General features: G+C 57.3%; 1 protein-coding gene across 10 annotated transcripts in view; it reads left to right on the forward strand.

Annotated features, from left to right (window-relative positions):
* Window positions 1-1,968: 1,968 nt before the first annotated feature.
* SMARCD3 (SWI/SNF related BAF chromatin remodeling complex subunit D3) overlaps window positions 1,969-24,427 on the forward strand; it is a 34,029-nt gene continuing 11,570 nt past the window's right edge. For 2 of the 10 annotated variants that reach the window (XM_087894404.1, XM_087894407.1), the window contains exons 1-2: window positions 2,073-2,429; window positions 19,112-19,234. Coding sequence is in view for 2 of the 10 variants with exons in the window: in XM_034423460.3 (XP_034279351.1) it covers window positions 9,916-9,993 (78 nt within the window). In the remaining 8 variants the exon portion in view is untranslated. Of the gene's footprint in view, window positions 2,430-8,903; window positions 9,116-9,323; window positions 9,994-19,111; window positions 19,235-24,427 lie in introns of those variants that run through there. The other 8 variants (XM_034423460.3, XM_034423465.3, XM_087894408.1 and 5 more) reach the window with 7 other exon arrangements.

Here is a 24,427-nt window from a genome sequence, read left to right on the forward strand (position 1 = left end):
CAGAGCGGGATGGAGCCCATTCGGCAGCTTGTGTGATGTGTTGCCGCTGCAGTGAGGGGCGGGGAGCTATTGTATTATTTTATTAATTTATTCTTTGATTATTTTATTTTATTCATTTTCTTTTTTTTACATATCATGCTTTTATTGCCCTGTAAGCCGCTTTAGTTGCCGTGTGCGAATTTTGAGGTTTGAGGCTCAAAGCAGTGTCACCTTTTCTCCTGCCCCCACCTTCCTTACTTCAGTGGCAGCACAATGAACTTGCCAAGAGTACCAACCCAGAAAAGGAAACCGGAGACAAATTTAAGGGGGCAGCTATGGTGCCCCCTGTGGCTGTGGTCACTGGCACTCACGGCCCCATACACACGAGTGTTGCAGGCGCTCGTGGCCCCACTCGCCTGAGGCTGCAAGTCCATGACGATGCTCACGTGGCCTGGTGACCACAGCCTGGTAGTGGGCCACAGCCCACAGGGGGGAGGGGGAGGGGGAGAGTAGTAGAGTCCAGAAGGCTTTCAGATCTACCCCTTTGCGCCGGCTTCTACCTGTTGGCGAGCACCTGGATGCTTCCTGGCCTGGTGCCCTTGCCTCCTTCCTAGGGCTAAGAGGATTGACTGGTTTAAGGCCGTACTGGATCTCGCAACCTCCTAGATTTTGGCCTGCTGGCTTAATCTCTACTCCAAAGTGGCTCTCTGGGGCTTGGCTAAAAAAAAAGATGGACCAAAGAGATTTTCCTCAATGGTTCTGAACCAGAGTGGAGGGGAGATCACGAGGTGAGTCCCCCAGATCAGTATTTTGATTTCTGATTTTGGAGGGGGGGATGTGAGAACTGAGAATGTTTGCCTGACTGCCAGGTCAGGTAGAATGAGATGGGACAGCCAATACCTAGGAGACAAAGAAATTATTTTGTTAGGTTAGCAAAATCGGGCTGGATGAAAGGAAACAAAATGGAGCAGTTGCAAATGCAGATTGACAGTAACAGAGTTGGAAGGGACCTTGGAGGACATCTAGTCCAACCCCCTGCTCACGCAGGAGACCTTTCTGATCAGTGTCTTAGCCACTGAGGTACAAGGGCCCGAGTTCCCCACTTGGCTCGAGAATCATAACGCTTGTGAAATGGGTTTTGGGACAGATTGCCAAACTGAGCCAGCAACCTTGCGCGTCTGCGAAAGTAATTTTTAGAAAGTAATTCTAGCTTCATCCACAGAGTTATACGTTTCAGATCAGAGTTACTGAGTTTTCCCTTTATATCCTGGTTTGGTCAGAGTCCACCTGGTGCCCCTCCAACCCGCCCTTCTCCTGAGTTTGAAAAGGACTGGGGGGTGGGGGGCGCAACTGAGATTGCCCAAGAATGGCTGGAGGGGCTGAATTCCTTCAGCCTTGGAGAAGATGAAGGGTTGGGATGGTGGGTGGTGAGACAGGATAACATTCTTAAACCTGGCATCCTTTGTGGCATCAAAAAAACCTGGCATCATGTGGTTTCAAAAATCGAAGCATAGGAGGGCAAGGCAACAGAATGGATTCTCTGGCTGGGTGGGGGCTGGGCCCTTCTTTTAGGTGCCCGCTGCTAGGGGAGGCCAAGCCCAGATCTTTTCTGTTGGCATTCAGCCTCAAGATAGGGAAGGTGTCTCTTACTTCCCCTTCCCCCCTCTCTTCTCCTCTTTCTCGTTCAGCGCTGGCTTGGCAGGAGGGCCCTGGGCACAAGCCTCAAAGTGGGCTCTCTGCTTCCACACCCTCGGTGCCCTTACACGCTCGTTCCCCCCCCCCACTCCCCGCAAGGTCCCATTTGCTGCCTTCATCCCGGCTGGCCCTGGGGGAGGCGGATGCCAAGAGTGGCCGTCTTTCCAGCGCATCCTTTGCCACAGGGGCGCAGTGAGAATGACGGGCAGGCATTTGTCTGTCGCTGTGTGTTTGTGTGTGTGCGGGCAGCTACAGCTTGCAACGCCTCTCCCTCACTGCCCCCCTCCTCCTCCTGGGTTTTTGCGGGATCCTCCAAATTCAGAAGGCTCCGGCGGGCCGTGCGAGGCTTCATCTCCCCAGCAACAGGGATGGCATTATACGGTTCCCATGGAAACTCCGGCGGCGGCGGCGCAGCAACAGCAGCAGCAGCAGCATCGGGGAAGGCGGGCAAGGAGCCGCGGTGGCGCTTGGCAGCCTGGCGGAACTGCGGAGCTCTTTGTCTGCCTGAACGGCCGGGGGAACCCGCCGCTGGCTGAAGGGCTCCAGCTTCCGGGGAGGCGCGTTGGTAACCTGGCGGCGGAGCCCACCTTCCCAGCGCCCGAGGACCGGTTGGCGGAATCGGGCGGGCGGCTGGCACTTCCGTGCCCTGCCTGAGAGGCACTCAAGAGCCGGAGGAGCGCTGGGCTGAGGCCGGGAGGGGGTTGCAGAAGCCCCCCCGCCGCCGCCACAACAGCAGCAGCAACAGCCGCGGCAGGGTAAGTGAAGGGATGCTCCTTCCTGGGAAACCCCCGGAGTCGGCCGGGGGAGGGCGGGTGCCTCGCCCCCCGGGACCTGGTGTCAGCCGAAGGGCCCGGAGAAGCCGGCACCGAGGGATGAGGCAGCCGCGGGCAGCGAGCGGCACCCTCGGGGTGAAAGCACCGCCGCTCCCGGAGAGCCGCCTGGCGCTGCCTTGGGGCGCCCGGGAAGCCCTCCTGGCCAGCGCTACGGAACCCAGAGGGGACGGGGAGGTTCAAAGCCGGGGACCCTCCCAGGCGGAGAGCTCCGCCTTAGCCGTTTGGACCCCGCCTAGCTCGGGCCACAGCCAGAATCGCGCTTCCCTCCCGCCGAAACAAAAGGCCACGCACCTTTCCTCTTAGTTTAGCCCCGAAGCGCCCTCCCACCCGCGAGACCTGAGACTGGGTGGGTGCACTGTGTGGGGACGGTTCACGGGGCTGCCTGGCCCTTTTCTGCCCGCTGCTCACGGGTGGGAGCGGGGCAAGGATGCTCTTGGTCAGAATCTGCAGCTGACCCCCCCCCCGGAAAGGGCTGCGGCTGGGTCAGGTGGTCACGGGCTTTTCCACGCGGGGGTGGGAGGCGCGCGGTCCTGGCCTCCTGAACGGCAGCAGCAACAGGACCGGAGGACAGCCTTAGCCCACTGGCTGGCCTGGGGTGGGGTGGCGACCTTGAAGGTGGCATCGAGCAGTCGTTACTCCTCCTGGGTCATCAGTCCAGACAAGGGAGGCTTCCATCTTCACATCTCATTATCATTTTCTGCTAATGTGAAAAAGGTCCTCCTTCTGTAAGGCCCGCGTTACTCACACCAGTGGGCTCTCTGCCCTCATCAGAACTGCCTGGAGTCAGCTGGCCTCTTCCACAGGAGGAGCACCATGTCCCAAGACACACACACCCTCGTCGGGTTTTCAGAGATCTCAGTGGGGCTCCTCTATCTCTGCCAGCCCCCAATGTTGCCTGGGTTTGGAAGAAAGAAGGACTCCAGCAGGCAGAGGGGTGGGGGTCTCCAAAGGGCATTGCCTGAGACTTTGCTAGAATGGATCCAAGCCCTCTGGGTTGATGATGGGTCCAGCTCACAGCTTTGGTGTCCTTGGCAGCCGTCTGTGGGGCGGAGGGGGAGGGAGGGCGAACCAGTCCCCACAGATGCTCTTGAGTCCATAAACTGGTCAGCCACTTTTAAAATCCTTGGTCCTCCCAACACAATTGACTGGGTAAAAGGATGTAATTTAAGGTGGTAGCACAGCATGTGGTAGTGCACGTGGTATACTAAGTGCTGTGTCCACACTGGACAGGGGCCTTTCTGAGACAGGAAGGCCCAAATGGACGGATGTCTGGCCATGTTATGCCTCAGGTCCTGAAGGGGTTAAACGCCGTGGGGAGGGGGCTTCTGCTGGCTTGTCCTCTGCAAATGGCCTCTTTAAAGCCAAGCTGTGTGTGTGTGGGGAGGGGAGGGAAATGGCCCCTGCCTTCTCCCCCCCCCAAGGTTTACTCATCTAGCATTCCCTCCCCCTTTTTCTTAAGGGCCCCCTAGTGACTCTCGACTCCCATCTTCCCCACCTGAACAGGATGGCACCTTTGAGGGATGGCTGGTGCAGCAGCTACCCCATCCCTTCCTTCTCTCGAGAGTTTGTACGGCCTTTGCTGCCCTCTATTCAAAAGTCCCCCCCACCCCCCTACCCCTGGCTAGGCACAGGAAGAGGTGTGGTGGCATTCCCGGGTCTTCCCAGCAGCTGGGACAGGCGTGAGCACCTGAGGGACAATGCCTCCAAAGAGGAGGCTGGATGGTGGAAGAGACGGATCCATGGCACTTGGGAGGAAAGCCGGAGCTCGGGGCTCCCTCCCCTCCCCCAGAGCTGGAGGCCAAGCCAAGAAGGGACCCAGTGGGTTACCAAGGGTGAGGAGGGAGCCCTTGGCCGTGCCTCTTGCTGGCCTTGTGTGTGGTGCCATCAGTAGCAAAGGACCAGTCCTTTTGCGGTGGCCCCGGGGGTTTTGATGACCGGTATTGAGAGGGTCTGGGGGCTTTTGCTGTGGGGCCAAAATAAAAGGTTGGGGAACCTGGATCCCCTGCATGGGGGGGGGGGCGTCTCATGCTCTACTTGTTGTCTGTTAGACAGCTGAAACAATAGAGGGGGGGCGGCTTGTCCAGGGACAGCATTTGCCTTACTTTCTCCCTTTCCTCTGAAATCTCCCTTAGAAAAGGGAGGGAGGTCCAATCTGGCTGGGGGAGTGGGGGGCAGAAGCCCGTCCATCCTTGGAACAGAGCCCTCTGGGCTCTCTGGGTCTTGGTGGAGGGCTGGTTCTCCGCTCTTAACGTTTTCCTCTCCCCCTCGCCTTTTGGAGGGTGGGTGGGTGGGCTGGGGGTAAAGGCCCTGTTGTAGGAGCTGGCAAAATTTCCTGCTCCTAGGAGGCAGTTTGGGGTCAACCCAGCCTGCCTTTGCTCTGGGCAGCCTTTGCTTCTCTCCAGCAGAGAGAAAGGGAGGCTTGTCAGGAGGGGGCCTTCCCTTCCTTAAGCCCATCACCTGGGTGGGCTGGGTTGGGAGGTCTGCATCTGGCCCCATTCTGCTCGCTCCCACTTTCAGGGTATGGCTCAGGAAAGTTGTGTGTGTGTGTGTGTGTGTGTGTGTGTGTAGGTGTGGGTGGGTGCCTGCATGCAGAGGGGAGCTTCCAGGGTTCAAGGAAATCTATTTCTCCCCAACCCATCGGATTCTGCGCTGGTTCATTCTTGTGACACCTCCAAAGGCCCCTTTTCTGTTCCAGGACAAGCGAGGCAGAGTTCCTAATCCTGGGCTGACATGCCCCGCTCTTCCTCTCCCCCGAAATGTAAGGATAGACCCCATGATGGGAGACCAGCAGCCTCTAGGAGTCAGATCCAGGTGGTGGGGGAATGGGCACCCAAAGAGGAATGAAGGAACTTCAGTCTCCCCCTCCCACCACAAAGCAGGCCTGGGGTGGGGTGGGGCAGAGGGGTCCCTGATCCAGGGTCCCCTAAGCCCACAGTTCTCCAAGTGTGGTGGTCTCCCCGGGGGTGGGTGGGTCCTAAGAACCTTTCAATGTGTCCGCAAACAAAGTCAATTTAATATTTTAACCACGTTCACTGTTTAATGTGTAATACACATGAATAGAGTGACCCCCCCACCAACCAAAGACCCTCTGTCTTTTTTTTAAAGAATGTGAGGGTCCTGAGACCCTAACCCCAATTGCTACTCCAGGCCTAGCCCCCCTTCCCACTAGAGATGGAGGCGGGGCTGGGTCAGCTCTTCCCCCTGTGCTGGGCTCTCAAACCTCTGGCCTCTGCCAGGGCCTGTCCTGCCTGCTTGGGTATCAATTGGTGTGTTTGTGTGTGTGTGTGTAGGCACACGCTGACAGTTTAACCCAGTTCCTGAGAGTGCTTGTGTGTGTGTGTGTGGGGGGGGTGTTTCTGACCTGCCAGGGGTGGCATTTGGTCTTCACAGCTGGGGCCCACAGGCCAAAGTCCCTGACCTCCCCCTGCCCTTCCACCAGTTGGCTGACCCCCTGGACAAGTAATTTAGCCAGCCTTGTCCAGGTGTGTGTGTGTGTGCGTGTGTCCCAAGGAGCTCTCAAGCTGACCTTGGCAGCCGGCAATAGATGTTCCCTCTGGAGGGCTCCTCGGAAGCGGTGGGGTCCAGCCCCAACTGAGCCCCAAGGCATTCCTCCGCCTTTGAAGAGTCTTGCTCCTCAGTGCCAGGCTGCCCCCTTCCAAGGTTAAGGGTCTGGGCATAGAATCCCTGCTTCTCTTGGCCTTCAGAATGGGAGGCCCTCCTAAACTCTCCTTTTGCAGTGGGGAGGACTTTCTGCCCCACAGCTGGAGGCCTTCTGTTGCTGTCCCAGGACAACTGGCCAGCCCTAGACAAGACAGCAATCTCACCTAAGCTTTCCTTAGGAGGGATGGGCTTGATGACCTTTGCCTCTCCAGAGGTTGCTGTATTATAGCACCCAGATCCACAGGAAGCACGGCAAACTCTCGGCTGTTTGTCGTTTTCCCCCCCACCCCCTTTCAGGTGCCTGTCTTTTGTGACTCAGCATGGAAAGCAGGATTTGGGGCTCCCTTGCAGGACACCTCCTTGGTCTTCTGCATAGACCGGGATGCCTAGGTGGGTCTTTCTGGCTTTTTTTTTTTTTTTAATTTTTGATTTATATGCCGCCCTTCTCCGAAGACTCAGGGCGGCTTACAATGTGCTCAGCAATAGCCTTCATCCTTTTGTATATTTATACAAAGTCAGCTTATTGCCCCCACAACTGGGTCCTCAATTTACCTACCTTAGAAAGGATGGAAGGCTGAGTCAACCTTGAGCCTTGGCGAGATTCGAACCCTGCAGTAATTGCAGGCAGCTGGTCTTAATAACCAGCTTAATAACAGGGTGCCTTAAACCCCTGTACTACCAAGGCTTTGGGGCTCTGCTCCAGCCACTGAGGACCCCGGGGGGGGGGGCGGAGTGGGCATCCATCGGTCCCATTCAACAGGTTTGTCCTGTCACCTGTTGAATTTCTGACCTTGCCCTTCGGTTCCAGGATCTCTAGGGGCCCCGGGAAACCGAGGCTCACAGGGCTTAAGACTTGGGCCAGAACTGCAGTAACATCCATTCCCGAATGGGGTTGGTCTTGTCAAATTGGCTGGCATGAAAGCTTCTCTGACAGGTTGTCCTTGGCAGATGGCAGGAGTTCTTGCTTGGCCAGGCCTGCCAGCCTGCCACTGGCTGAGCTGTATTAAAGAGGCCCCTTGAGTTCAGCTGGAGTTGGTGGGTAGCGGTGGCCAGATGCTCCAACAGGCACCTCCCTGGCAGGAGGAAATCCCACCCACCCCTTTCTCTACTCCCCTTTGCTGTTTAACTGCAGGTTGGAGCCTCCTGGGTTAAGCCCAGAGAGAGGGTAGGGCCTGCCCCACCCCCAGGCAAAGACTGCCATATATGCAGAAAGCAGGAGCTGTGGCCCACTTGGTCACCAATGTCTATGACATGAGATTCTCAGTCCTCCAGGTCATGGTTGTCCCAAAGGTGCTTTTTCAAGAGGCAACTGGACTTTCTGGTTTTTCTTCGAAGACGTTTCGCTTCTCATCCAAGAAGCTTCTTCAGCTCTGACTTGATGGGGAGGGGGTAGGAATGGAAGAGCTGAAGAAGCTTCTTGGATGAGAAGCGAAACGTCTTCAAAGAAAAACCAGAAAGTCCAGTTGCCTCTTGAAAAAGCACCTTTGGGACAATTTGCCACCTCCCCCCAGGTCCAACAGCCTTGGCATGGCTGGGCCCCAGAGCAACCCTGAGTGGGAATCCACCCGTCCTATGGCCCCTGGACCCTAGATATTTTGGGGCTGCCCCACTGGAAAGGCCACCAGGGCTGGGAACAAAATCCCTGCTTCTCCGTTGGATTGAGTGGGTTACGCTTTCGGAGGGGAGGGCTACGGGAGGGGGGAGCCCCCACTAGAGAACACAGGCTTCCTCCTTCTCCACTGAAGACTCTTAACTAGGTGTGTGTGTGTGTGTGTGTGTGTGTGTGTGTGTGTGTGTGTGTGATTTTCTTGACCCAGGACACTTGGTGGAACCGGAGCCTCTTTGACAGAGAGCCTTGCCCGAACGGACCGACGTCTTCGTCACATCTGGCGAAGACTTGGGAGCCCTCCCTTTTCTGCTCCAGCGGGCCGGCGGTGGGTGTGGGTGGGTTCTATGGGTGTATGCCAGGAGCATCTCTTCCCTTCCTTTCGGCTCTGCTCAGATGGGTGCTGGGGCGCGAGGGGCCACCTTTCCTGGCTTCCGTCTTCTAAGCGGCAACGCAGAACCGGAGGCGTCGGTGAACGGCGGAGGGAGCCAAAGCTGGCCCGCCATTTGGGGGGGTTGAGGTGTGTGTGTGTGGGGGGGAGATGCCGCCTTCTCGGCGCATCCAGACCAACCGGCCGGCCCCCCAATAAGCGGGGACTGGCGCCGGGTGGCGCCAGTTCTTACGGAGACGGGAAGAGTGCGGTGGCGATAGGTCCCACGAGTCTCGACCAGGACGGCCCCGAGGGTGGGCACCCACAGTGGCTGCAGCGGGCAGCGGAGGAGAGCGCGGGGGGCGGGGTAGTGGAACCGACGCCACGCTTCCATCAGTGGGAGTGGGCCGCCCTCCCCGCCCAGAGTTGCGGCGATCGGGAACCGAACAGTTGTCCCCCGGAGAGTCGGGGGAAGTGAGGGGGTGGGTTTGGGCAGAGCCCGCGGGGCAAAGTCGCGACAGGCAGCCCTGGTTGCCCGGAGGATGGGATGCTAATGGCCGCGCCTGGGCGAAGAGGAAGGGGCAAACGAAAACCAGCGCCGGCTACGAAAGAGTTACCGCCCGCCCCCTTTTCCCTTAGTCCGCTCTGCCTGACCTTCAGAAAAGTGGGGGGGGGAAGGGGGGGTGGAGAAAGCGTCGGCTCTGCGCATGCGCTTACGTCGCTCCCTCTCCACCGCGGGAGCCCGGTAACGGGGCGGGCCAATCAGACAGGCGATGTCGGAAGAAGCCCAGTGGGTGGGGGTCAGCCCCCCCGCTCCCTCCCCTCCGCTTGATCCCTCCCCAACTGAGCTTGAGCCGGACGGGGGGGCGCGAGGGGGATTCCCTCCCTGGCCTCGGCCCTCCTGGGGTCCGTCCGCTCCGGCGGGAGAGGCCGCCCATCCCCATCCCCATCCCCCACACCGTCCGGCAAGAGGTAGCTCCCCGCCCGCTGTCCCGGGAGTTGACGGCGCCGAGAGTTCGCTGGCCTTGGGTACCCCGCCTGCCCGTTACCTGGCAACGCTGCCTCTGTTGCCAGGGCGATGCGCGCTGCGAGATGCCGGCGTACGTTGCCGCGCTCCGGCCACCGGCGGCAGGGCAGGTCCGGGAGCGGACGCAGAGGGCGCCTCCTCCTCCTCTTCCTCTTCCTCCTCTTTTTCCTCCTGGCTCCCGCAGGGCCATTGCCTGGGCTCGGGCGGGATGAGGGGGAGGGAGCGGGAGCCGCTGCTTCCTCCTCCCGCGGGACAGCGGGCTCTTCAGCGCCTCGCCTTCCGGGGATCATCGCCCCAGGACGCAGAGCGGCAGCTGCCCGGCCTCGCCGGGAGTCCGGGCGGCCAGCCAGTGTGCTGAAGGATGAGGCCCGGAAGCGGCGGAGGGAGGGGCGCGACGGCGGGCGGGCAGTCCTTGCGTGTCCGGGGAAGGACGGGCAGACGGAGTGGCCGGCGAGGCGGCGGCCAGGCGCGCGGTCGCCGTCTCCTCGTTTTCCTCGGGCCTCGCCCGCCGGACCCGCCTTAATCCGCGGAGGAAGGCACTGGGCCGCGGTCGTGGGCCGTCGCGCCCGCCCTGCCGGGGCCCCTTTTCCCCGCTCGGCCGGCGGCGCTGTTAGAAGTGCGAGCGGAGCGCCCAGCTAAGGCTCGGCTGGAGCGAGAGGGGGAGAAACGGCCGAGGAGGAAACGGGGAAGAAAGGAAGGCGGCACGGGGACGCCGGGCGGGGAGAGGCGGAGCGGAGCGACCCCCATGGCCGCCGAGGAAGTCACCGGGGGCGCGCGGAAGGCCACCAAAAGCAAACTTTTCGAGTTTTTAGTCCATGGGGTGGTGAGTAGGGAAAGTTAAGGGACTCGGGCGGCGGGAAGCGGCCTGGGGAGGGGCGGGCGACCCGGCCGGAGGGGGGGCGGGGGGGAGGGTCACCACCCCTCTGCCCCCCAGCATGGGCTTGGGGAGCAGGTGCCTAGCCTGGGGGGGGGGCGTCTCGGGAAGATTCTGCCCCCCTCCTCCCCGTCTGACTACTTCCCGGATGGTGGGAGGAGGGTCGAGGTTTCCCACCCCACGGTTCCCCTGGGGGTCACCAGGTGCCAGTCAGGCACTTTCCGGCTGGAGCAGAGGGGAGGCCGGGTGGAAGGGAGACCATGGAGCGGAATTGTCCCAGGAGCCTTAAGCGAGAAGTCCAGCTGCACCCCGGGGGAGCCCTTCCAAGGGTGGCCCTCCAGGCGACCCCTGCCTTCTGCCCACTGCCTCAGCCCATGTGGCCCTGCCAAAACCTTCTCTCTCTTTGCCAAGCACCTGGCTCTTCTTGTCTGTGCCACCGTGGGGCCCCGGGTTCCGCTGCAGCTGCCAAAGGGGCAAATAGATGGGCACTCTGGAATCCAGGGTGCAGAGGACCCCAATGCAGCATGGATTGGCACCCGGAGGTGGGCATTAGTCTTGTCTTGGTGGCTGCCCAGTAGTCTGGCCACCAACTGTAGTCTGGACCAGCTGGTCCAGCAGCTGGTCAGTGCTGAAGGCTGGCTGACGTCCGGAAGGGTTTGTGGAGGCTCATGCCCGCTGCCCATGCTGTGGGGCACTCCTCTGGGCAGGAAGGGGGCAGTTCTGATCACAAGGAGCAACTTAACAGAAGTGGGATGTGCAGGCCTGGCGCCTGGAGTAGGGTTTGCCCTGGGGCAGGGAGCAGAGGGGTGCTCTTTGCCCACCCCACTCCAACCCTCTCCTTGCCCCGCTGTAGCCCTGGCTGGTGGACCCGGCTGGCAGCGGCTTCTTTGGGGCTTGGTGGTGCCATTCCCTGAAGCCCTTCTGGGGCCAGGAGGGCCTGCAGAGCTGTATCTCTTAGCACAGAGTTCCCCAAACAGCCCGGAAGGGAGGGGGAGGGGGGAAAGAGGGCATGATTTTGTGGGAGAGCCAGGTGTGTGCGTGAGCCCCGTGCGAGAGTGGCCGCGAGAGTTCGTGGGGTCCCGAGTGCCTGTGATACTCAACGTGAGGCCCTGAACACCCATGACACTTGCACGAGGGGGGCTGTGCGTGTGAGCATTTGCCTGCACCCCAGCTGGTCGCTCAGGTGGCCCAGTTGTGAAAAGGCCGTGGCCCAGTAGGGGCTCCGGATCACAGGTTGTGGGCCCCTGTGTTACATGGTATCCAGATGGGGAGACCTCCTGAGGCATTGAATCAAACCAAAGGGAGCCCTTTAACCTTGCAGGGCCTGGCTGGAACCCGTCTACCATCTTTCCCCCAAAACAAGACCCTGTCTTATATTTTTTTAAACCCCGAAATAAGCGCTTGGCCTTATTTTTGGGGAGGTCTTATTACTTTGGGGCACGTGGAGCAAGATGGGGCTCCTCTTGCTGTCTTACCTGATTTCCAGCTCTGTCTTCCTAACCTAACCAGAGGAAATGGCGGGGACTGGCTGTGCATGCAGTTAAATATTTTTGGGGAGGGTTTATTTTTGTGGGGGGCTTATTTTAGTACATGCACTCAAAAGCCCAATTGGGCTTATTATCAGGGGATGTCTTATTTTAGGGGAAACAGGGTAGAAGCAGCTTGGAATGGAGTGGAGCTGAAAAGGAGGTGCATAAATATATTATATATATATAATATCGTTGCCATGGCTTTTTTCTGTCCTGTGGTGGGATCGGAGTTATCTCTTCCTCCCAAACCACTCTGTTCTTGGGGAGTCCCAGGAGGAGGAAGGCCTGGTTCCTTTAAGAGCCTTCAGTTCTTTTTTTTAAAACCAAAAATGAAAGAGGAGGAGCTCCAATGGCAGCTTCCGAGACTCCATCGCTCCCAAAAGTTGCAGTTGGCACTGAATTTGCGCCAAACTCTCTGCATTCTGCTGAGTGAAGTTTCTCTTTGGCTCTTATCAGCTTAGAGTGGGATAGTCGAGGAGGAGGAGGAAGAGGAGGAGGAAGAGGAGAAGTTGTTGGAGAGTCCACAGCAAACCCTTTAGCTGGGGGCATTTGCTTGCCTGATTCACTCCCCCCTCTCCAGAGGCTGGTTCTTAGTCTTCCTCCCCCACTTAAAGAACCTAGGAGAAGAATACAGCCAGGGTTTTTTTGGGGGGGGGGGCATGTAGCCCAATTGAGAAGGGCTGCAACTAGAACCTCTGGGCTGGAGAACCTCTAGGCCCTTCAGCTTCTGCATGGCAGCTTTGAAGCCTGCCGGCTACAAACACCCATTTTTTAATTTAATGTCATTTAATTACACCCAAACAATAACAGCAACGCTACAATTGCGGGGATCGTATTAAAGCAAACACAGTCTAGTCCATGCAGACCAAGGTTTCGCAAAGCATCCCCATTGCGGCTTGTGACATTCTGTGGGTCCACGGCATCGGATGCAGCCTCTGTCCTCCGATGTGCCACCCCTGGACATCGCAGGGCTGAGGAGCCCCCAAGTTGCCACTTGGGCCAGGTGGCTGCTGGGAGCGACTGGGGCCCCTGTCCGCCCAGGCTGCTCCTACGTGATCTTCCGTCTACCTTTAGCCAGGTGATTTCTAAAGATGCCAGTGTGGCCAGAGGGAAAGGCCGCCTGCCACCGCTCTCCCCGTGGATGAGTCAGTCGAGTGTCCTTTCATCAACCGGGGTGAACGTCCAGGGACTGCAGCCTCCTGTAGTCCGTGTTTTGCCTTCTGGCCAATCAAAGGATCATGGCTGGCCTTGGTGAAGCCGCGCTGAGATCACAGCATGTGCCAGCCTTCCTCTGACCGGCCTGCAAAAAGGAGGAAGTTTAGGGCTGCTCTGGCCTATCGCAGGCTTTGTTTCCATGCATTACACCAGGGTCCCCAAGCTCCACCCCCGGGGCTGTGGACAGACTCTGGTCTGCAGTGTGCCAAAAACCAGCCGGCATAAACAAGCGAAGCCCCATCCAAACACGCATGGGATGCAGGCAGCGCTCGAAACCACATCCCTTCCGGTCTGTGGGAAAAACCTCTTGTCACGGAACGGTTCCCCGGCCCCCAAGAGATTGGGGTCCGCTGACTTGAGACCCTTGTTCGCATCAAATGATTTCTTTCAAACTGACAGGGAGGTCGGTAGGTTGCCTCCTTCGTCCCACTTCATGAAGCATCATTTGGTCTCCTGGAGCCCAGCTGGAGGTCAGAAAAGACCCCCCCCCCAAACACACACACACCCCGTGCACACAGCATCCTAGGGGCTAAGGGTTTTTTCTGGTGAGACCGGTCTATCATAATTGGTCTACCCAATTATAGGACAGAGCGTCCGGCTTCTTCCGTTTTCTCCTTTCACCCCCAATCCAGGAGCCTTCACAGGCAGTTGCTTTCGCCACAAACTGTTTGTGTGTTGAACATCCTAGGAGCTGTTCCTTTTGCCCGCTGAAGAGGAGCATCTCTTCAGGTAGCAGGTTCCCCATCTGTCTCCTTGGTCACCCCACTTGCTGATTGCTTTTCTTGCTTACAATGCTGCCCCCACTCCCTCACCCATGCCCCAAGGAAGGGAAGAGCCGATCTGACGCTCTCGGAGATGCCTTGGCTTGGCCATTGCGTCCAGTGGCTCACCTGGCCACTCAGACCGCGGATCCAGGTATCACCTCAGTCTGGTGAGGGATGACCATCCAGGCTTTGCTTGACCCCCATCCAGGCAGGAGAGCCACCAGACCGGCTGCCAGTGTGGAAATTTATCCTGGTGTCCGATACCACAACTTAACCCGTCCTGCATGCTGGAATGATGGCCAAGAAGCGAAAAGGCCAGAGTGGAAAGTGATTTGGCCAGTTCCTCCACTCTGCCTGGCATCCCATCTGTCGGAGGTCTGGTGCCCCCTGAAGGGGTTGCCCTCCTTGCCACCTGGGGCCCATCTTCCTTCCCGGGGGGTGGGAGGTGGTGGGAGGCGTTCCCTTTCCTCTCAGCTCACCAGCACCCCGATTCCCCCTCCTCCTTGGGGGCTTGGACCACCCACCCTTGGCCAGCTCTTATTCCCAGGGGCCCACAGAGCAGGGCAGAAACCAAGAGGCCATGTTTTGATCAGGCTCTGTCTGGCTGTGATTGATGGGAAGCAGCTGAGCTTCCTGGGAGGGAACGACAACAGGCAGCAACAGGCGGCTGCATGCATGGCGCCAGGGATGCTGCCAAGGGACGTACTGGGCCAGTTGGATGCGACATGTCCCATTGCTAGTGGACGGGGAGGGGGGAAAGGGTTGGTAACAGCAGCAGGTGTGTGCTCTGGGAAGAGGGTTGTGTTGGCTCCTCCAATGCTGTCTCCCCCCGCTCCTGGTCTGGTGGCCTCCTGCACAGCTGCACCGAGCCATGGGGGTGGGGACAGGGGTGAGGTCCCGAGAGCACAGCCCAGCTTGGTTACCCCCCCCCAGCTGCAGGCAGGGAGAGTGCATGGGCAGGGGAGAGAAGGGGGGTAAAGGCTGCCTGTCACCTCCATGACACCCACTTGGGCCCCGAAATGAGTTGGGGTAGGGAAGAGGCTGGCCAAACCAAGTGGAGCTATGGGGCCCTTGGGGGGAGGGGCCCAGCCAGAGGCCCAAATGGGCTCTGGAGTGGAACATGTGGGGTGGCTGGACCTGCTTCTTTGTTTGGGGTCTGGTTGCGGGGTTGTCCTGCCAGCTAACCATTGGGAGGGCAGGGGGCACTCTGCCTGACGTTTGGGGGGGGGGGTCCAGAGACTTTTGTTCTCAGCATCCTAACAGCGAGGACAATTAACCAGTGGAACAGCTTGCCACCAGACGTTGTGGGTGCTCCATCACTGGCGGTTTTTAAGAAGAGACTGGGTGGCCACTTGTCTGAAATGGTACAAGGTCTCCTCTTTGAGCAGGGGGCTGGACTAGAAGACCTCCAAGGACCCTTCCAGCTTTATTCTGATTCATCAATTCATCGAAGGCCCCGTTCGCTGCTCTTTCCTCAGACGAAAGACAAAAGCAAATCAGAGGATGACCGGGAGGTGGGGGGCTGAGGGAAGAAACCTTCTCCAAGAGGACTCAAAATATCCACCTCCGGTTTTGTGCGGTGCATCTCGCCATCGGGAAGGAGCCATGAGGCTGTCCTCCTGCTTGCTTGTCACAGCTCCGCCTCATGATTGAACAAACTGTGGCCAAGTTCACGCTTCGTGGCAAATGGGCAGCGGGGACTTGGGGCCCTGTAGGCAATACAGTGGTGGGTTGCCCCCAGTTCGCACCGGTTCTATAGAACTGATAGTAAAACCGGCGGGAGGCCCCGCCCACTGACCCTGATGTCATGAAAACGCTTCTGCCCCATTGTGAACCGGTAGTAAAGGTAAATAGAACCCACCCCTGAGGCAATAGCACTGAGACTTATATACCACTTTATATAAATGCCAGACTTGGGAGCGTTTAGTCAAGCCGGGGGGGGGGGGAGAGAGCTGCCGGGTGAGAGAAAGCCGCTGAGAAGCTGTTGGAGATCAATCTTGCCCTGAGGATCCATCCTCTGGATCAGAACCTGCTTGGGCTGGGGGTTGGACTAGATGACCGACAAGGTCCCTTCCAACTCTGTTAGGATTCTTGGTGGTCCTTGCTTCTGGCTGTTGCCCTCAAGGGTCAGACGGATCCAGAGGTAACAAGGCTGCCCTCATCAATGACTTGATGAATGAGGGCGCTGACCTGGGGGGCATACCCGAGACTTGGGTGAGCCCAGAGGGGAGTTTTCCTCTCCTGGAAATAGGTCCGCCCCCAAGGGTCTGCATCGGCTAGGGAAGGGAAGTGAGGAGGCCACGGATGATGCATGGAGGGAATCAGCCCCTCCGGTTGCAGTTGGCCCCCTGGGAACAGTGGCTGCAGCTACTGAAACTATGGGGGGGGGGCTTCAATCCATCTCCTGGGGACTTTGACTCTGGGGCAGCTTACAGTTCATGCCCTCTGTGGATCCCCAAGCCGTAGAGGGCCCAACACGGACTGCGTGTGTGGGGGGTGTTTCCATGTTAGAACTGGTCTCTGTCTCAGGGTCCTTCCTATGTGATGTGGCGTTAGAGGATGTGACCATTGGTCCGTAGCCATGGACAGGTGTTCGCTTGCCCTTCAACTTGCTGGTGCCATGCACCCCTGCAGGGAGATGGGCATGTTGGACCAGCCCGCCTCAGGTGACCTACGGCCGGGTTCAGTGGTGCAATTCAAATTTTTTTAATACTGGTTCTGTGGGCCTGGCTTGGTGGGTGTGGCAGGGGAAGAATACTGCAAAATCCCCATTCCCACCCCACTCGGGGGCTAGCCATAGGTGGTATTTGCCAGTTCTCCGAACTACTCAAAATTTCCACTACTGGTTCTCCAGAACCTGTCAGAACCTGCTGAATTTCACCCCTGGCCTGGTTGGACCTGCTTAGGGTGACCCATTCCTTGCTGGCGGTGGATGGGAGAGGCCACGAGACTGTCTGCTGGCCGGTGGGGAAGCTAAAACATACGAAGAAGGGTTCCAGGAATTGGGGTGTCTAGTTTAATGAAATGAAGGCACAGAGGGGACAGGATAGCAGTCTTCTACTACTTCAGGGGCTGCTCCAAAGAGGAGGGGCGCCACTTCCAAAGCACCAGAAGGTGGGACAAGAAACAAGGGATGGAAACTGATTGAGGAAAGAAGCAACCTGGAATGAAGGAGATGAATTAAACAGTGGAACGGCTTCCCTCCAGATTGCAGGGGCTTCATTACTGGAGGTCCTTCAGAAGAGACTGGACAGACACTTTTGTCTCCAATTGTATTTCCTGCCTGAGCAGGGGGTTGGACTAGAAGACCTCTAAGGTCCCTTCCAAACTCTCTTGTTCTGTTATCCATGCTGGCTAATGAGGTTGCTTCGATTGACACAGTTGGGCTCCACCTGGGATAAATTGCACGGGAAGTTGTGGTGTTTGTCTGGACTGAGATTGTGGACCAATGGATGGAGTAAGGCACCATCCTTGGTGGTGCCTGTTGTTGATCTTTGGTGGGAGCCGGGGTGGGGGGTGGGGCATCTAGCCATGTGGTCCTTGACCTGCAGTAGCGATCCGTGCCATTGACCTGGTGGGTGGTGGTTTTCTGGGCTGACTGTGGGGGCTGGGAGTGAGTGGGGGAGGGGCCTCTGTGTTGCAGTGGTTTCCCTCCTTCCCCGGTGGCTAGTTGGTGTCGACGAGAGGAGAGGGGCCACACCAGCAGTCCCTTATTTGCAGGGTGTGGTGGGGGCTCAACCCCGACACACTTTCAGTCTGACATTCACATGGAACCGTTGGACGAGGCCATCCTTCAATTGGGGGTTTGCCATTATCCGTATAGCGACGCTACCCAGCTGTGCATCTCAAGCCCTGATCTTACAGGCCACGATGTCCTTGGACTGTCCCAGAGTTTGGGTCTGGACGGGACTGAGCAGTCTTCAGCTCCATCCTAGGAAGACTGAGTGGCTGTGGCTGCCTTGGCGAGACACTTTCTCATCTGTGGCCTCCGGGTGGTGGGTGGAGTGGCACTCCCCCTACTGAAGGCTAGTGTGCAACCTGGGGCGCTCCTGGACTCACAGCTGCTGCTTAAAGAACAGGTGTGGTCAGGGAGGCTTTACAGATACAGATTAACAGAGTTGGAAGGGACCATGCAGGTCATCTAGTCCAACCCCCTGCCCAAGCAGGAGACCTTACACCATTTCTGACAGAGGGCAGTCCAGTCTCTTCTTCAAAGCTTCCAGGGATGAAGCTCCCACAACTTCTGAAGGCAACTTCTGTTCCATGGGTTGATGGTTCTCACTGTCAGAAAATGTCTCCTTATTTTCAGGTTGAACCTCTCCTTAGTCAGTTTCCATCCATTGTTCCTTGTCTGGCCTTCAGGTGCTTTGAAAACAGCCTGACCCCCTCCTTTCTGTGGCAGGTTCTTCTTGTGTGGTGCCAGTTGCACCTTTTTTGTGACGAGATCAGGGGCTTACCTTCACTTACCTTCACTACCGGTTCACAAATGTGAGCGCTCGCACATGCTCGCTTTCCTCACATGCAACACCTCCGCGCATGCGCAGGACCTTCTGCATGTGCACAGAGTGTCAAAAACGGGACTTCCAGGCATCTGTCCCGGATGACTTCCGGGCAGGTGGGCAGAGCCTCCTGCAGCTGCCGCTACCGGTTCACCCAAACCGGATAAAACCGGCTGAATACCACCACTGGACGAGGTGGATTTTCAGGTGGTCAGCCATGCCTAAATACCTCACAACTGGACTGTGGCAATAGGCTGTCCCTGGGGCATCCCTGGAAGGGCTCCCCCGGCAGTTACGACTGGTACAAAATTTGTTTGAGAGCCGACACAGGGGTTTCTCGTGACATCCTCGTGTCATCACTGCCACACAATCCGCACTGGGATTCTAGTCGGCTTCGAGGGGTTGTTTCTGCCCCCTTCGTGGCCTAAGGCCTGGTCATTGTGGGGACCAACTCTTTCTGGTCATTTTGGCTTGTTGGGGGCGTTCCTGGCGCGTTCCGTTAAACACCAAGTCTTGTTCTCTGACAGTTGGGGGATGCTGTTTTAGTCAAGGGTATCTGTGTTGTTTCTGTTGTGTGTTTTTCATTTAATGCATTGGATGCGTTGCAAGCCAGCCAGAATCTTTTTGATGTGGGGCACTATAAGCCCTCTGATAGATAAAGGTAGAAGAGCTGGACCTTCTCCCAAGTGGCCTTCTCCAGGCATCTGAGGAACGCCAGGTTCCTATTCCTCCACCTATCTGTTTTCCACTTCATTCCTTCTTTTCTCCTCCTCCTCCTTCCTCCTCCTCCTCCTCCTCCTCCTCCTCCTCCTCCTCCTCCTCCTTTCTTTCTTTCTTTCTTCTTCTTCCTGTCTTGAAATGCAACTCCACAGAGATAATTCAGAGTTATGCTTCCCTCCTGGATGTCTCTTTGGCAGCCCCGGACACTGCTGGGTCCTGCCCCGTTTTCATTCTCCTTCCAAGCACTGCCGTGGGATTTTTCAGAGCTGTGTGGCCGGCCCACTTGTCTTCCCTCTGGCCCCTGTGCCACTTCCTCAGCCAATATTTGTCTCTGTTAAAGTTCAAACAGGTGAAAGTGGGGAAGTGACGTTGGGCGAGGTGTGAAGAGATTTTTGCGCCATCCGTGCCCGAGGGCGAGAAAGGCGGTTCGCATTCATGGATTTGAAAGCCCAGAGGTGCATAGGTGAGCCTTAACTCGGGAATCTTTTGTCCAAATGGGAAGGTGGGGCTGGCTGCTCAGGATAGCAAAGCCCCGACTGAGGAATGCATGGAGCCCCCCCCCCCGATTATTTAATGCATTTAGGGAGGGGGCCTTAAGGAATGCCCTGTGGAAAAGGAGAAAGTGTGGGGCTGAATGTGTGCCTTGTGTGCAGACAGGGCTCTGCAATGCCGTTGCAGGGGTGAGCATCAGAGTGATGGGAGATCCGTGAAGGAGAATATTTGTAAGAGTTGTGAAAAAGATGTGCGGGGGGAGGGGGGCGAAAGAGAGGAGCAAGTAGGAGGCCTCTGTATGAACCACTGGGAGATGGATGGAGGAAAGCTAATAGGCGCAGAGGCTCATGGGATCCTGGGCAATTTTGTGGCCTGTTGGGAGGAAGGAGCAAAAAATGGTTGCACTTAAAAATACTGTACATTTTGGAGTATAAGATGCCCCTTCCCCCCCCAAAAAGAGGGTGGAAACGTTAGTGCGTCTTATACACCAAATATAGCCATTTTTGACCTCCCAAAGCCCTGCCCTGCACGTCCTGTTTTTGCAAAAAACAGGCCCATTTTTTGCAAAAACGCAGTGTGCAGAGGGTTTGGGAGGCCTGCAGCGTGCTCCAGGAAGCCGGGGAGGGCAAAAAGTTTTTTTTCCTTTCTTACCTGTTCAAAATCTTGGTGCGCCTTATACACCGGTGCATCTTGTAGTCCGAAAAATATGGTAGGTTTCTGCCAACCGTTTCACACGGGAATGAAAGTCGGGCGTGTTAAGGGGCTGAGGAATCCAGTGGGGATGGACTGCTGGCTAAATGCAGAGCAGAAGACTCGGGTAAAAGAAAGATTGGAGAACTAAGGCAGTCGGGCCGCCCCAGACCCAAAAGGGGTGTCCTTGAGCTGCTCTGGTCCTGGAGAGAGCCAGGAGCCAGAACAGGCGGCAGGGCCAGAAGGCGGAGAAGGTTGTGCTCGGGTGGAAAGGAGGTGAAGTTCCTGGAAAAGGAAATGGCTGGAAGTGGAAAGAACCGATCCTGAAGCAATGGACAGGTGGCCATGATAGGAGCAAGCCGGGCAGAGGAAAGAGCAGCCCAGGGGTTGAGTTCAGAGTTTCTTTTTTTCCTCTGGATTGAGATTTCTTTGGCTTTCTCTACCTGACTGTTTTCTGTGCTTTTGAAAACCCTGGAAGGAAACAGCTGGCTTGTTCTCCACCTGAGGAAGGCCCTCTTTTCGGCAGCCAAAGTGGAAAAAGGATGCTTTGGGACAGGCCTGGTGGTGCCCATGGTGCCTGCCCTCGCCTCCTTTACAGGATCCCAGAATGATAGCAGAGTTGGAAGGGGCCTTGGAGGTTTAATGAATTAAGCAGAATACAAGTAGAAGGGACCTTAGAGGTCTTCTAGTCCAGCCCCCTCTTCAAGCAGGAGTCCCCTATAACAGGCCCACTTCATCACGGCGTCATCATGTGATATATCAGGACTTCCCCCCCTTCGCTAAACCTGGTGTGGGCGTGGCCAGTGCGTGACTCATCTGGGCCGTGGGCTGTGAGTTTGACCCCCCCTGCCCTGTAGCATTCCAGACAAGCGGCCGTCCGGTCTCTTCTTGAAAAAGCCTCCAGTGATGGAGCCCCCACAACTCCTGGAGGGAAGCCATTCCACTGATTAACTGTTCTCACCGTCAAGAAATTTCTGTTTAATTCTAGGTTGGCTCTCTCTTGGATAAGAGAGAGTTCTTACAGCAGCAAGCCAGTCCCAGGGTGATGCGTGTCCGGATGAAGGAAAAGCCCAGTGTGCCACTCCCACTCCTGTCGGTGTCTCCTTGATTTCCACACGCATTTTCCTGGGGTTGCCTGGCTGCCTTGCCAGCCCACAAAGCGATGGCCCAGCTCCCTTGTGGGCCCTTTGATGGCTTTGGACTCTGGACATCGGGTGCCGTCGTCTTCTGTGCTTTTCCCATTAGCTTCGGACTTGTCAGTCACTCATCAAAATGTGGATGAGCAGAAGTTGGTCTGGAGGGAACCAGGCATTGAGCTGCAGTTAACTCTCTCGCTGCGGGGTGCGTGTGCGTGTTTTGTCAAAGGCTTGGCAGAAATGAAACCCTTTTGTGTGTCTAGCGGTTCTCGACTAATTCCCGCCGGTGGATTCGGGTGAATTGCTTCATGAAAGGAAGCAAAGGGCTTTACGATCTCCATGGGGTCCTCAGTGCTCTTCCTGCAGATGTTTCCATGCCTGACTAGGTAACATCATCAGTCCTAGCACTGCGGATGTTACCTAGTTTGATAATGAAACATCAGCTAGAAAACCGCCAAGGATGCTATGGCTCAACCCAAATATTTCCTTTTTATGGCCTCTGCTAGGATTGTCCCGAGGGGGGATGGCAAGTGAGGGGTCTGCTCTGCAGTGCCTGGACCCTCGTCCCACCGGCAGGGGCTTCCTTTGTTCTCAAAAAAAAAAAAAAAAAAAAGGGGGGGGGGAGCTTCAGTCTAGGGCCAGGAAGCGGAAGTCCCCCAGCCCAGAGGATTTCAATTCCTTCGGAAGCAGCAGGGGGTTCCTGCCCTGGCTCCTGTTGGGGGTCTCCGCATCCGTCCTGCCTCTGCTGCCGACTTTTGCGCCCAGCAGATGCCTCTTCGGGGGACTCCACTTCCGCCCTTCCAGCCTTCCCTGGTGGCACTGAATGGCTGGCCTGGCTGCCCTCCAGGCTTTTTAAACAGATGTATCCAGAGAAGCCACATCAGGATGCCCTGCGTCTTTGCCCAGCTCAGCTTGGGGCCTTTCCTGCCACCCAATCTCCCCTCCTCTTCCTCCTCCTCCTTTCTACTTGCTGTGCCCCTCCCTTCAGGCCTTTGGGGGTGCAATGGCAGATTCCGAAGAGAAGGGGGTCCAGGAGGGGCTGCCAAGGGTCTCTGGGCTTTGCTAGGTGAAGGGAAAGGTCTGGCGCCATCCTGTTGCTTCTTGCTGGCCAAATCTTTGGCCCCATGGGGTCGGCCGGCCGGCCTCCCCTCTTTTTTTTTTTTTTAATTTGATTTATATGCCGCCCTTCTCCGGAGACTCAGGGCGGCTTACAGTGCGTTAAGCAATAGCCTTCATCCTTTTGTATATTTATACAAAGTCAGCTTATTGCCCCCACAAACTGGGTCCTCATTTAACCTACCTTAGAAAGGATGGAAGGCTGAGTCAACCTTGCTTGCAGACCTCCTCTCTCTCCCTTTAGCCCTGGGTTAGTCAGGTCACGCATGGGGGAGAGGCTTTTGGCCACGTTTTGTGGGCCTCTCACAAAATGGCTGCCCCAGAAAAGGACTTTGCATTCCCAAAATGGCTGCCGGGGACCACTTGACCCCTTCCCCCCGGCAAGCTGATGAGGTTCCTCCTTGCCATCCGTTCAGCTTCTAGGGCTGCGATCTGCGGCCTCAGACAATCCCGTTCTTGTCTCTGGCAAGGTGGGATCCGTTTTCCAAGACATCCCTGGGCTGCATTGTCTTTTTCGCTGATGGAAAGGAAGATTGTTCTTAGATTGTTCTTCTCCAGGGCTTTTGCTTGCGCCAGGCTGGCTTCCGAGCCCCCCATTTTGGAGCATTACCAAAAATCTGCAGATGCCCCCCCCAAACTCCCCCCTCCACCTGCTCTGGCCTGAGGTCCTCTTGCCAGCTGCCCCTTGCTGGACCGCCTGTTGGTTTTCTCCCCAGGTCTTTGGCTTTGGAGGAGTGGGGGTCTCCGCCCTGTGCCGCTGGGGTGAGGGGCCTGGGCCTTGGGAGAAGCTGGGCTCCCTGGGGCTGCCTGTCATAAAAGAGTCTTGCTGGGGGGGGGCAAGAGGGAGGAGGGATGCTGGGGAAGCCTGGGGTGGGGGCAGCAGGAGGGAGGTGGAGAGTTTCTGGAAGAGGCTGCTGAAGAAAAACTGGGGTGGGGATGTTTGTGCCTCATGATGCTTCCACTTTGGCTCTGGCCTTTTGCACTTTGGGGGCTAAAGAAGGAGGCGCCTGAACGCTCCTCTCACAGGTGTGTTGGTGTGTTCCTCCTTCCTCCCTTCCTTCTTTCTTTCCTTCCTTCCTTCCTTCCTTCCTTCCTTCCTTCCTTCCTTCCTTCCTTCCTTCCTTCCTTCCTTCCTTCCTCCCTGCCTCCCTCCCTCTTTTCTTTCATTCCTCCCTCCCTCCTTCCCATCCATCCATCCTTTCTTTCCTCCCTCCTTCCCTCTGCCACATGCAAATTCTCTCCTTACATTTAATATACCAGAAAATGGGCTAAATCTCCCAAAGAGGGTCCCAGGCCAGTCTGCCCTTCCGGCTGGCTCTGAAGAAACCCCAGTGGGAAAGAGGTCCCAGCGACAAAGGAAGGTCAGCCCCTCCCCCGCCAGCTCCTGCCAGTCCGTCTTAGCGGCAATGATGGCCACATCCCTTGAAGATGTCCAGGTTCAGCCCTTCGGCCAGGGGCCCGGTGAGGCTCGCTGGGAGCTCAGCCTGACGGGGACCCGTTTCCTGCCTGCCAAGCCGCAGAGGGGAGATCGGAGCTCCGCTTGGGAGACCCTCCACCTTCCCTTCCTTTTCTACTAGCTCATCCTGCCATCCCCCCCCCCAAATTAATTTCCATTCAGATTTCCCCAACCGGTTTCCCTCAATTCATTTCCCCAAATGGAATTTTGTTGAGTTGGGTAATGAATTCCCCCCAGACTGCCCTGGCAGAAGCTCATTTCCCCCTCCTGGCCCAATTAATTTCATCCTGGGGTGGGGGCCTCCTTGCCATCCCCTCGGAGCCTGGCCAGCCCTCTGCCAAGGCTGGCGGGGGGGAGGACAAGAAGGTGGTCGAAACCACCACCCACATCTGGTGCCCAGGAGCTGCCCTCCCACCGCTTCTCCGCAGCGTGCAGAGCCATTCACGATCCCCCCACTGCCCTCCAGTTCATCCCAGGCTCCGGCCATGGACTGACTTGTCTGGCGTTAGCTTTGTGGCCCTTGGGCCCTTGGTAACTTCCTTCCCTCTGCTGAATCCGGCAGGACGCCTCTGCTCCCTGGCACGGGGGGGGGGGGGGGGGGGCTCTGAGCACCCTGGTTGCGTGGCTCGTGTGAAAGACATGGGCCGCCCTGGGGAAGAGCGTTTGGATGCTCTTCAGCTCTGGCCTCACCGGCTCCTCAGCCATCCAGATCTGAGGGTGAGCTCTTGGCCGGGTTCAAGGCATCGCCCTCAGCTGCGCGGCTCCC

Source organism: Pantherophis guttatus, chromosome 4 (assembly GCF_059756535.1).
Source record: "Pantherophis guttatus breed Tessera chromosome 4, ASM5975653v1, whole genome shotgun sequence".
In the NCBI taxonomy this organism is placed as follows: Eukaryota; Metazoa; Chordata; class Lepidosauria; order Squamata; family Colubridae; genus Pantherophis; species Pantherophis guttatus.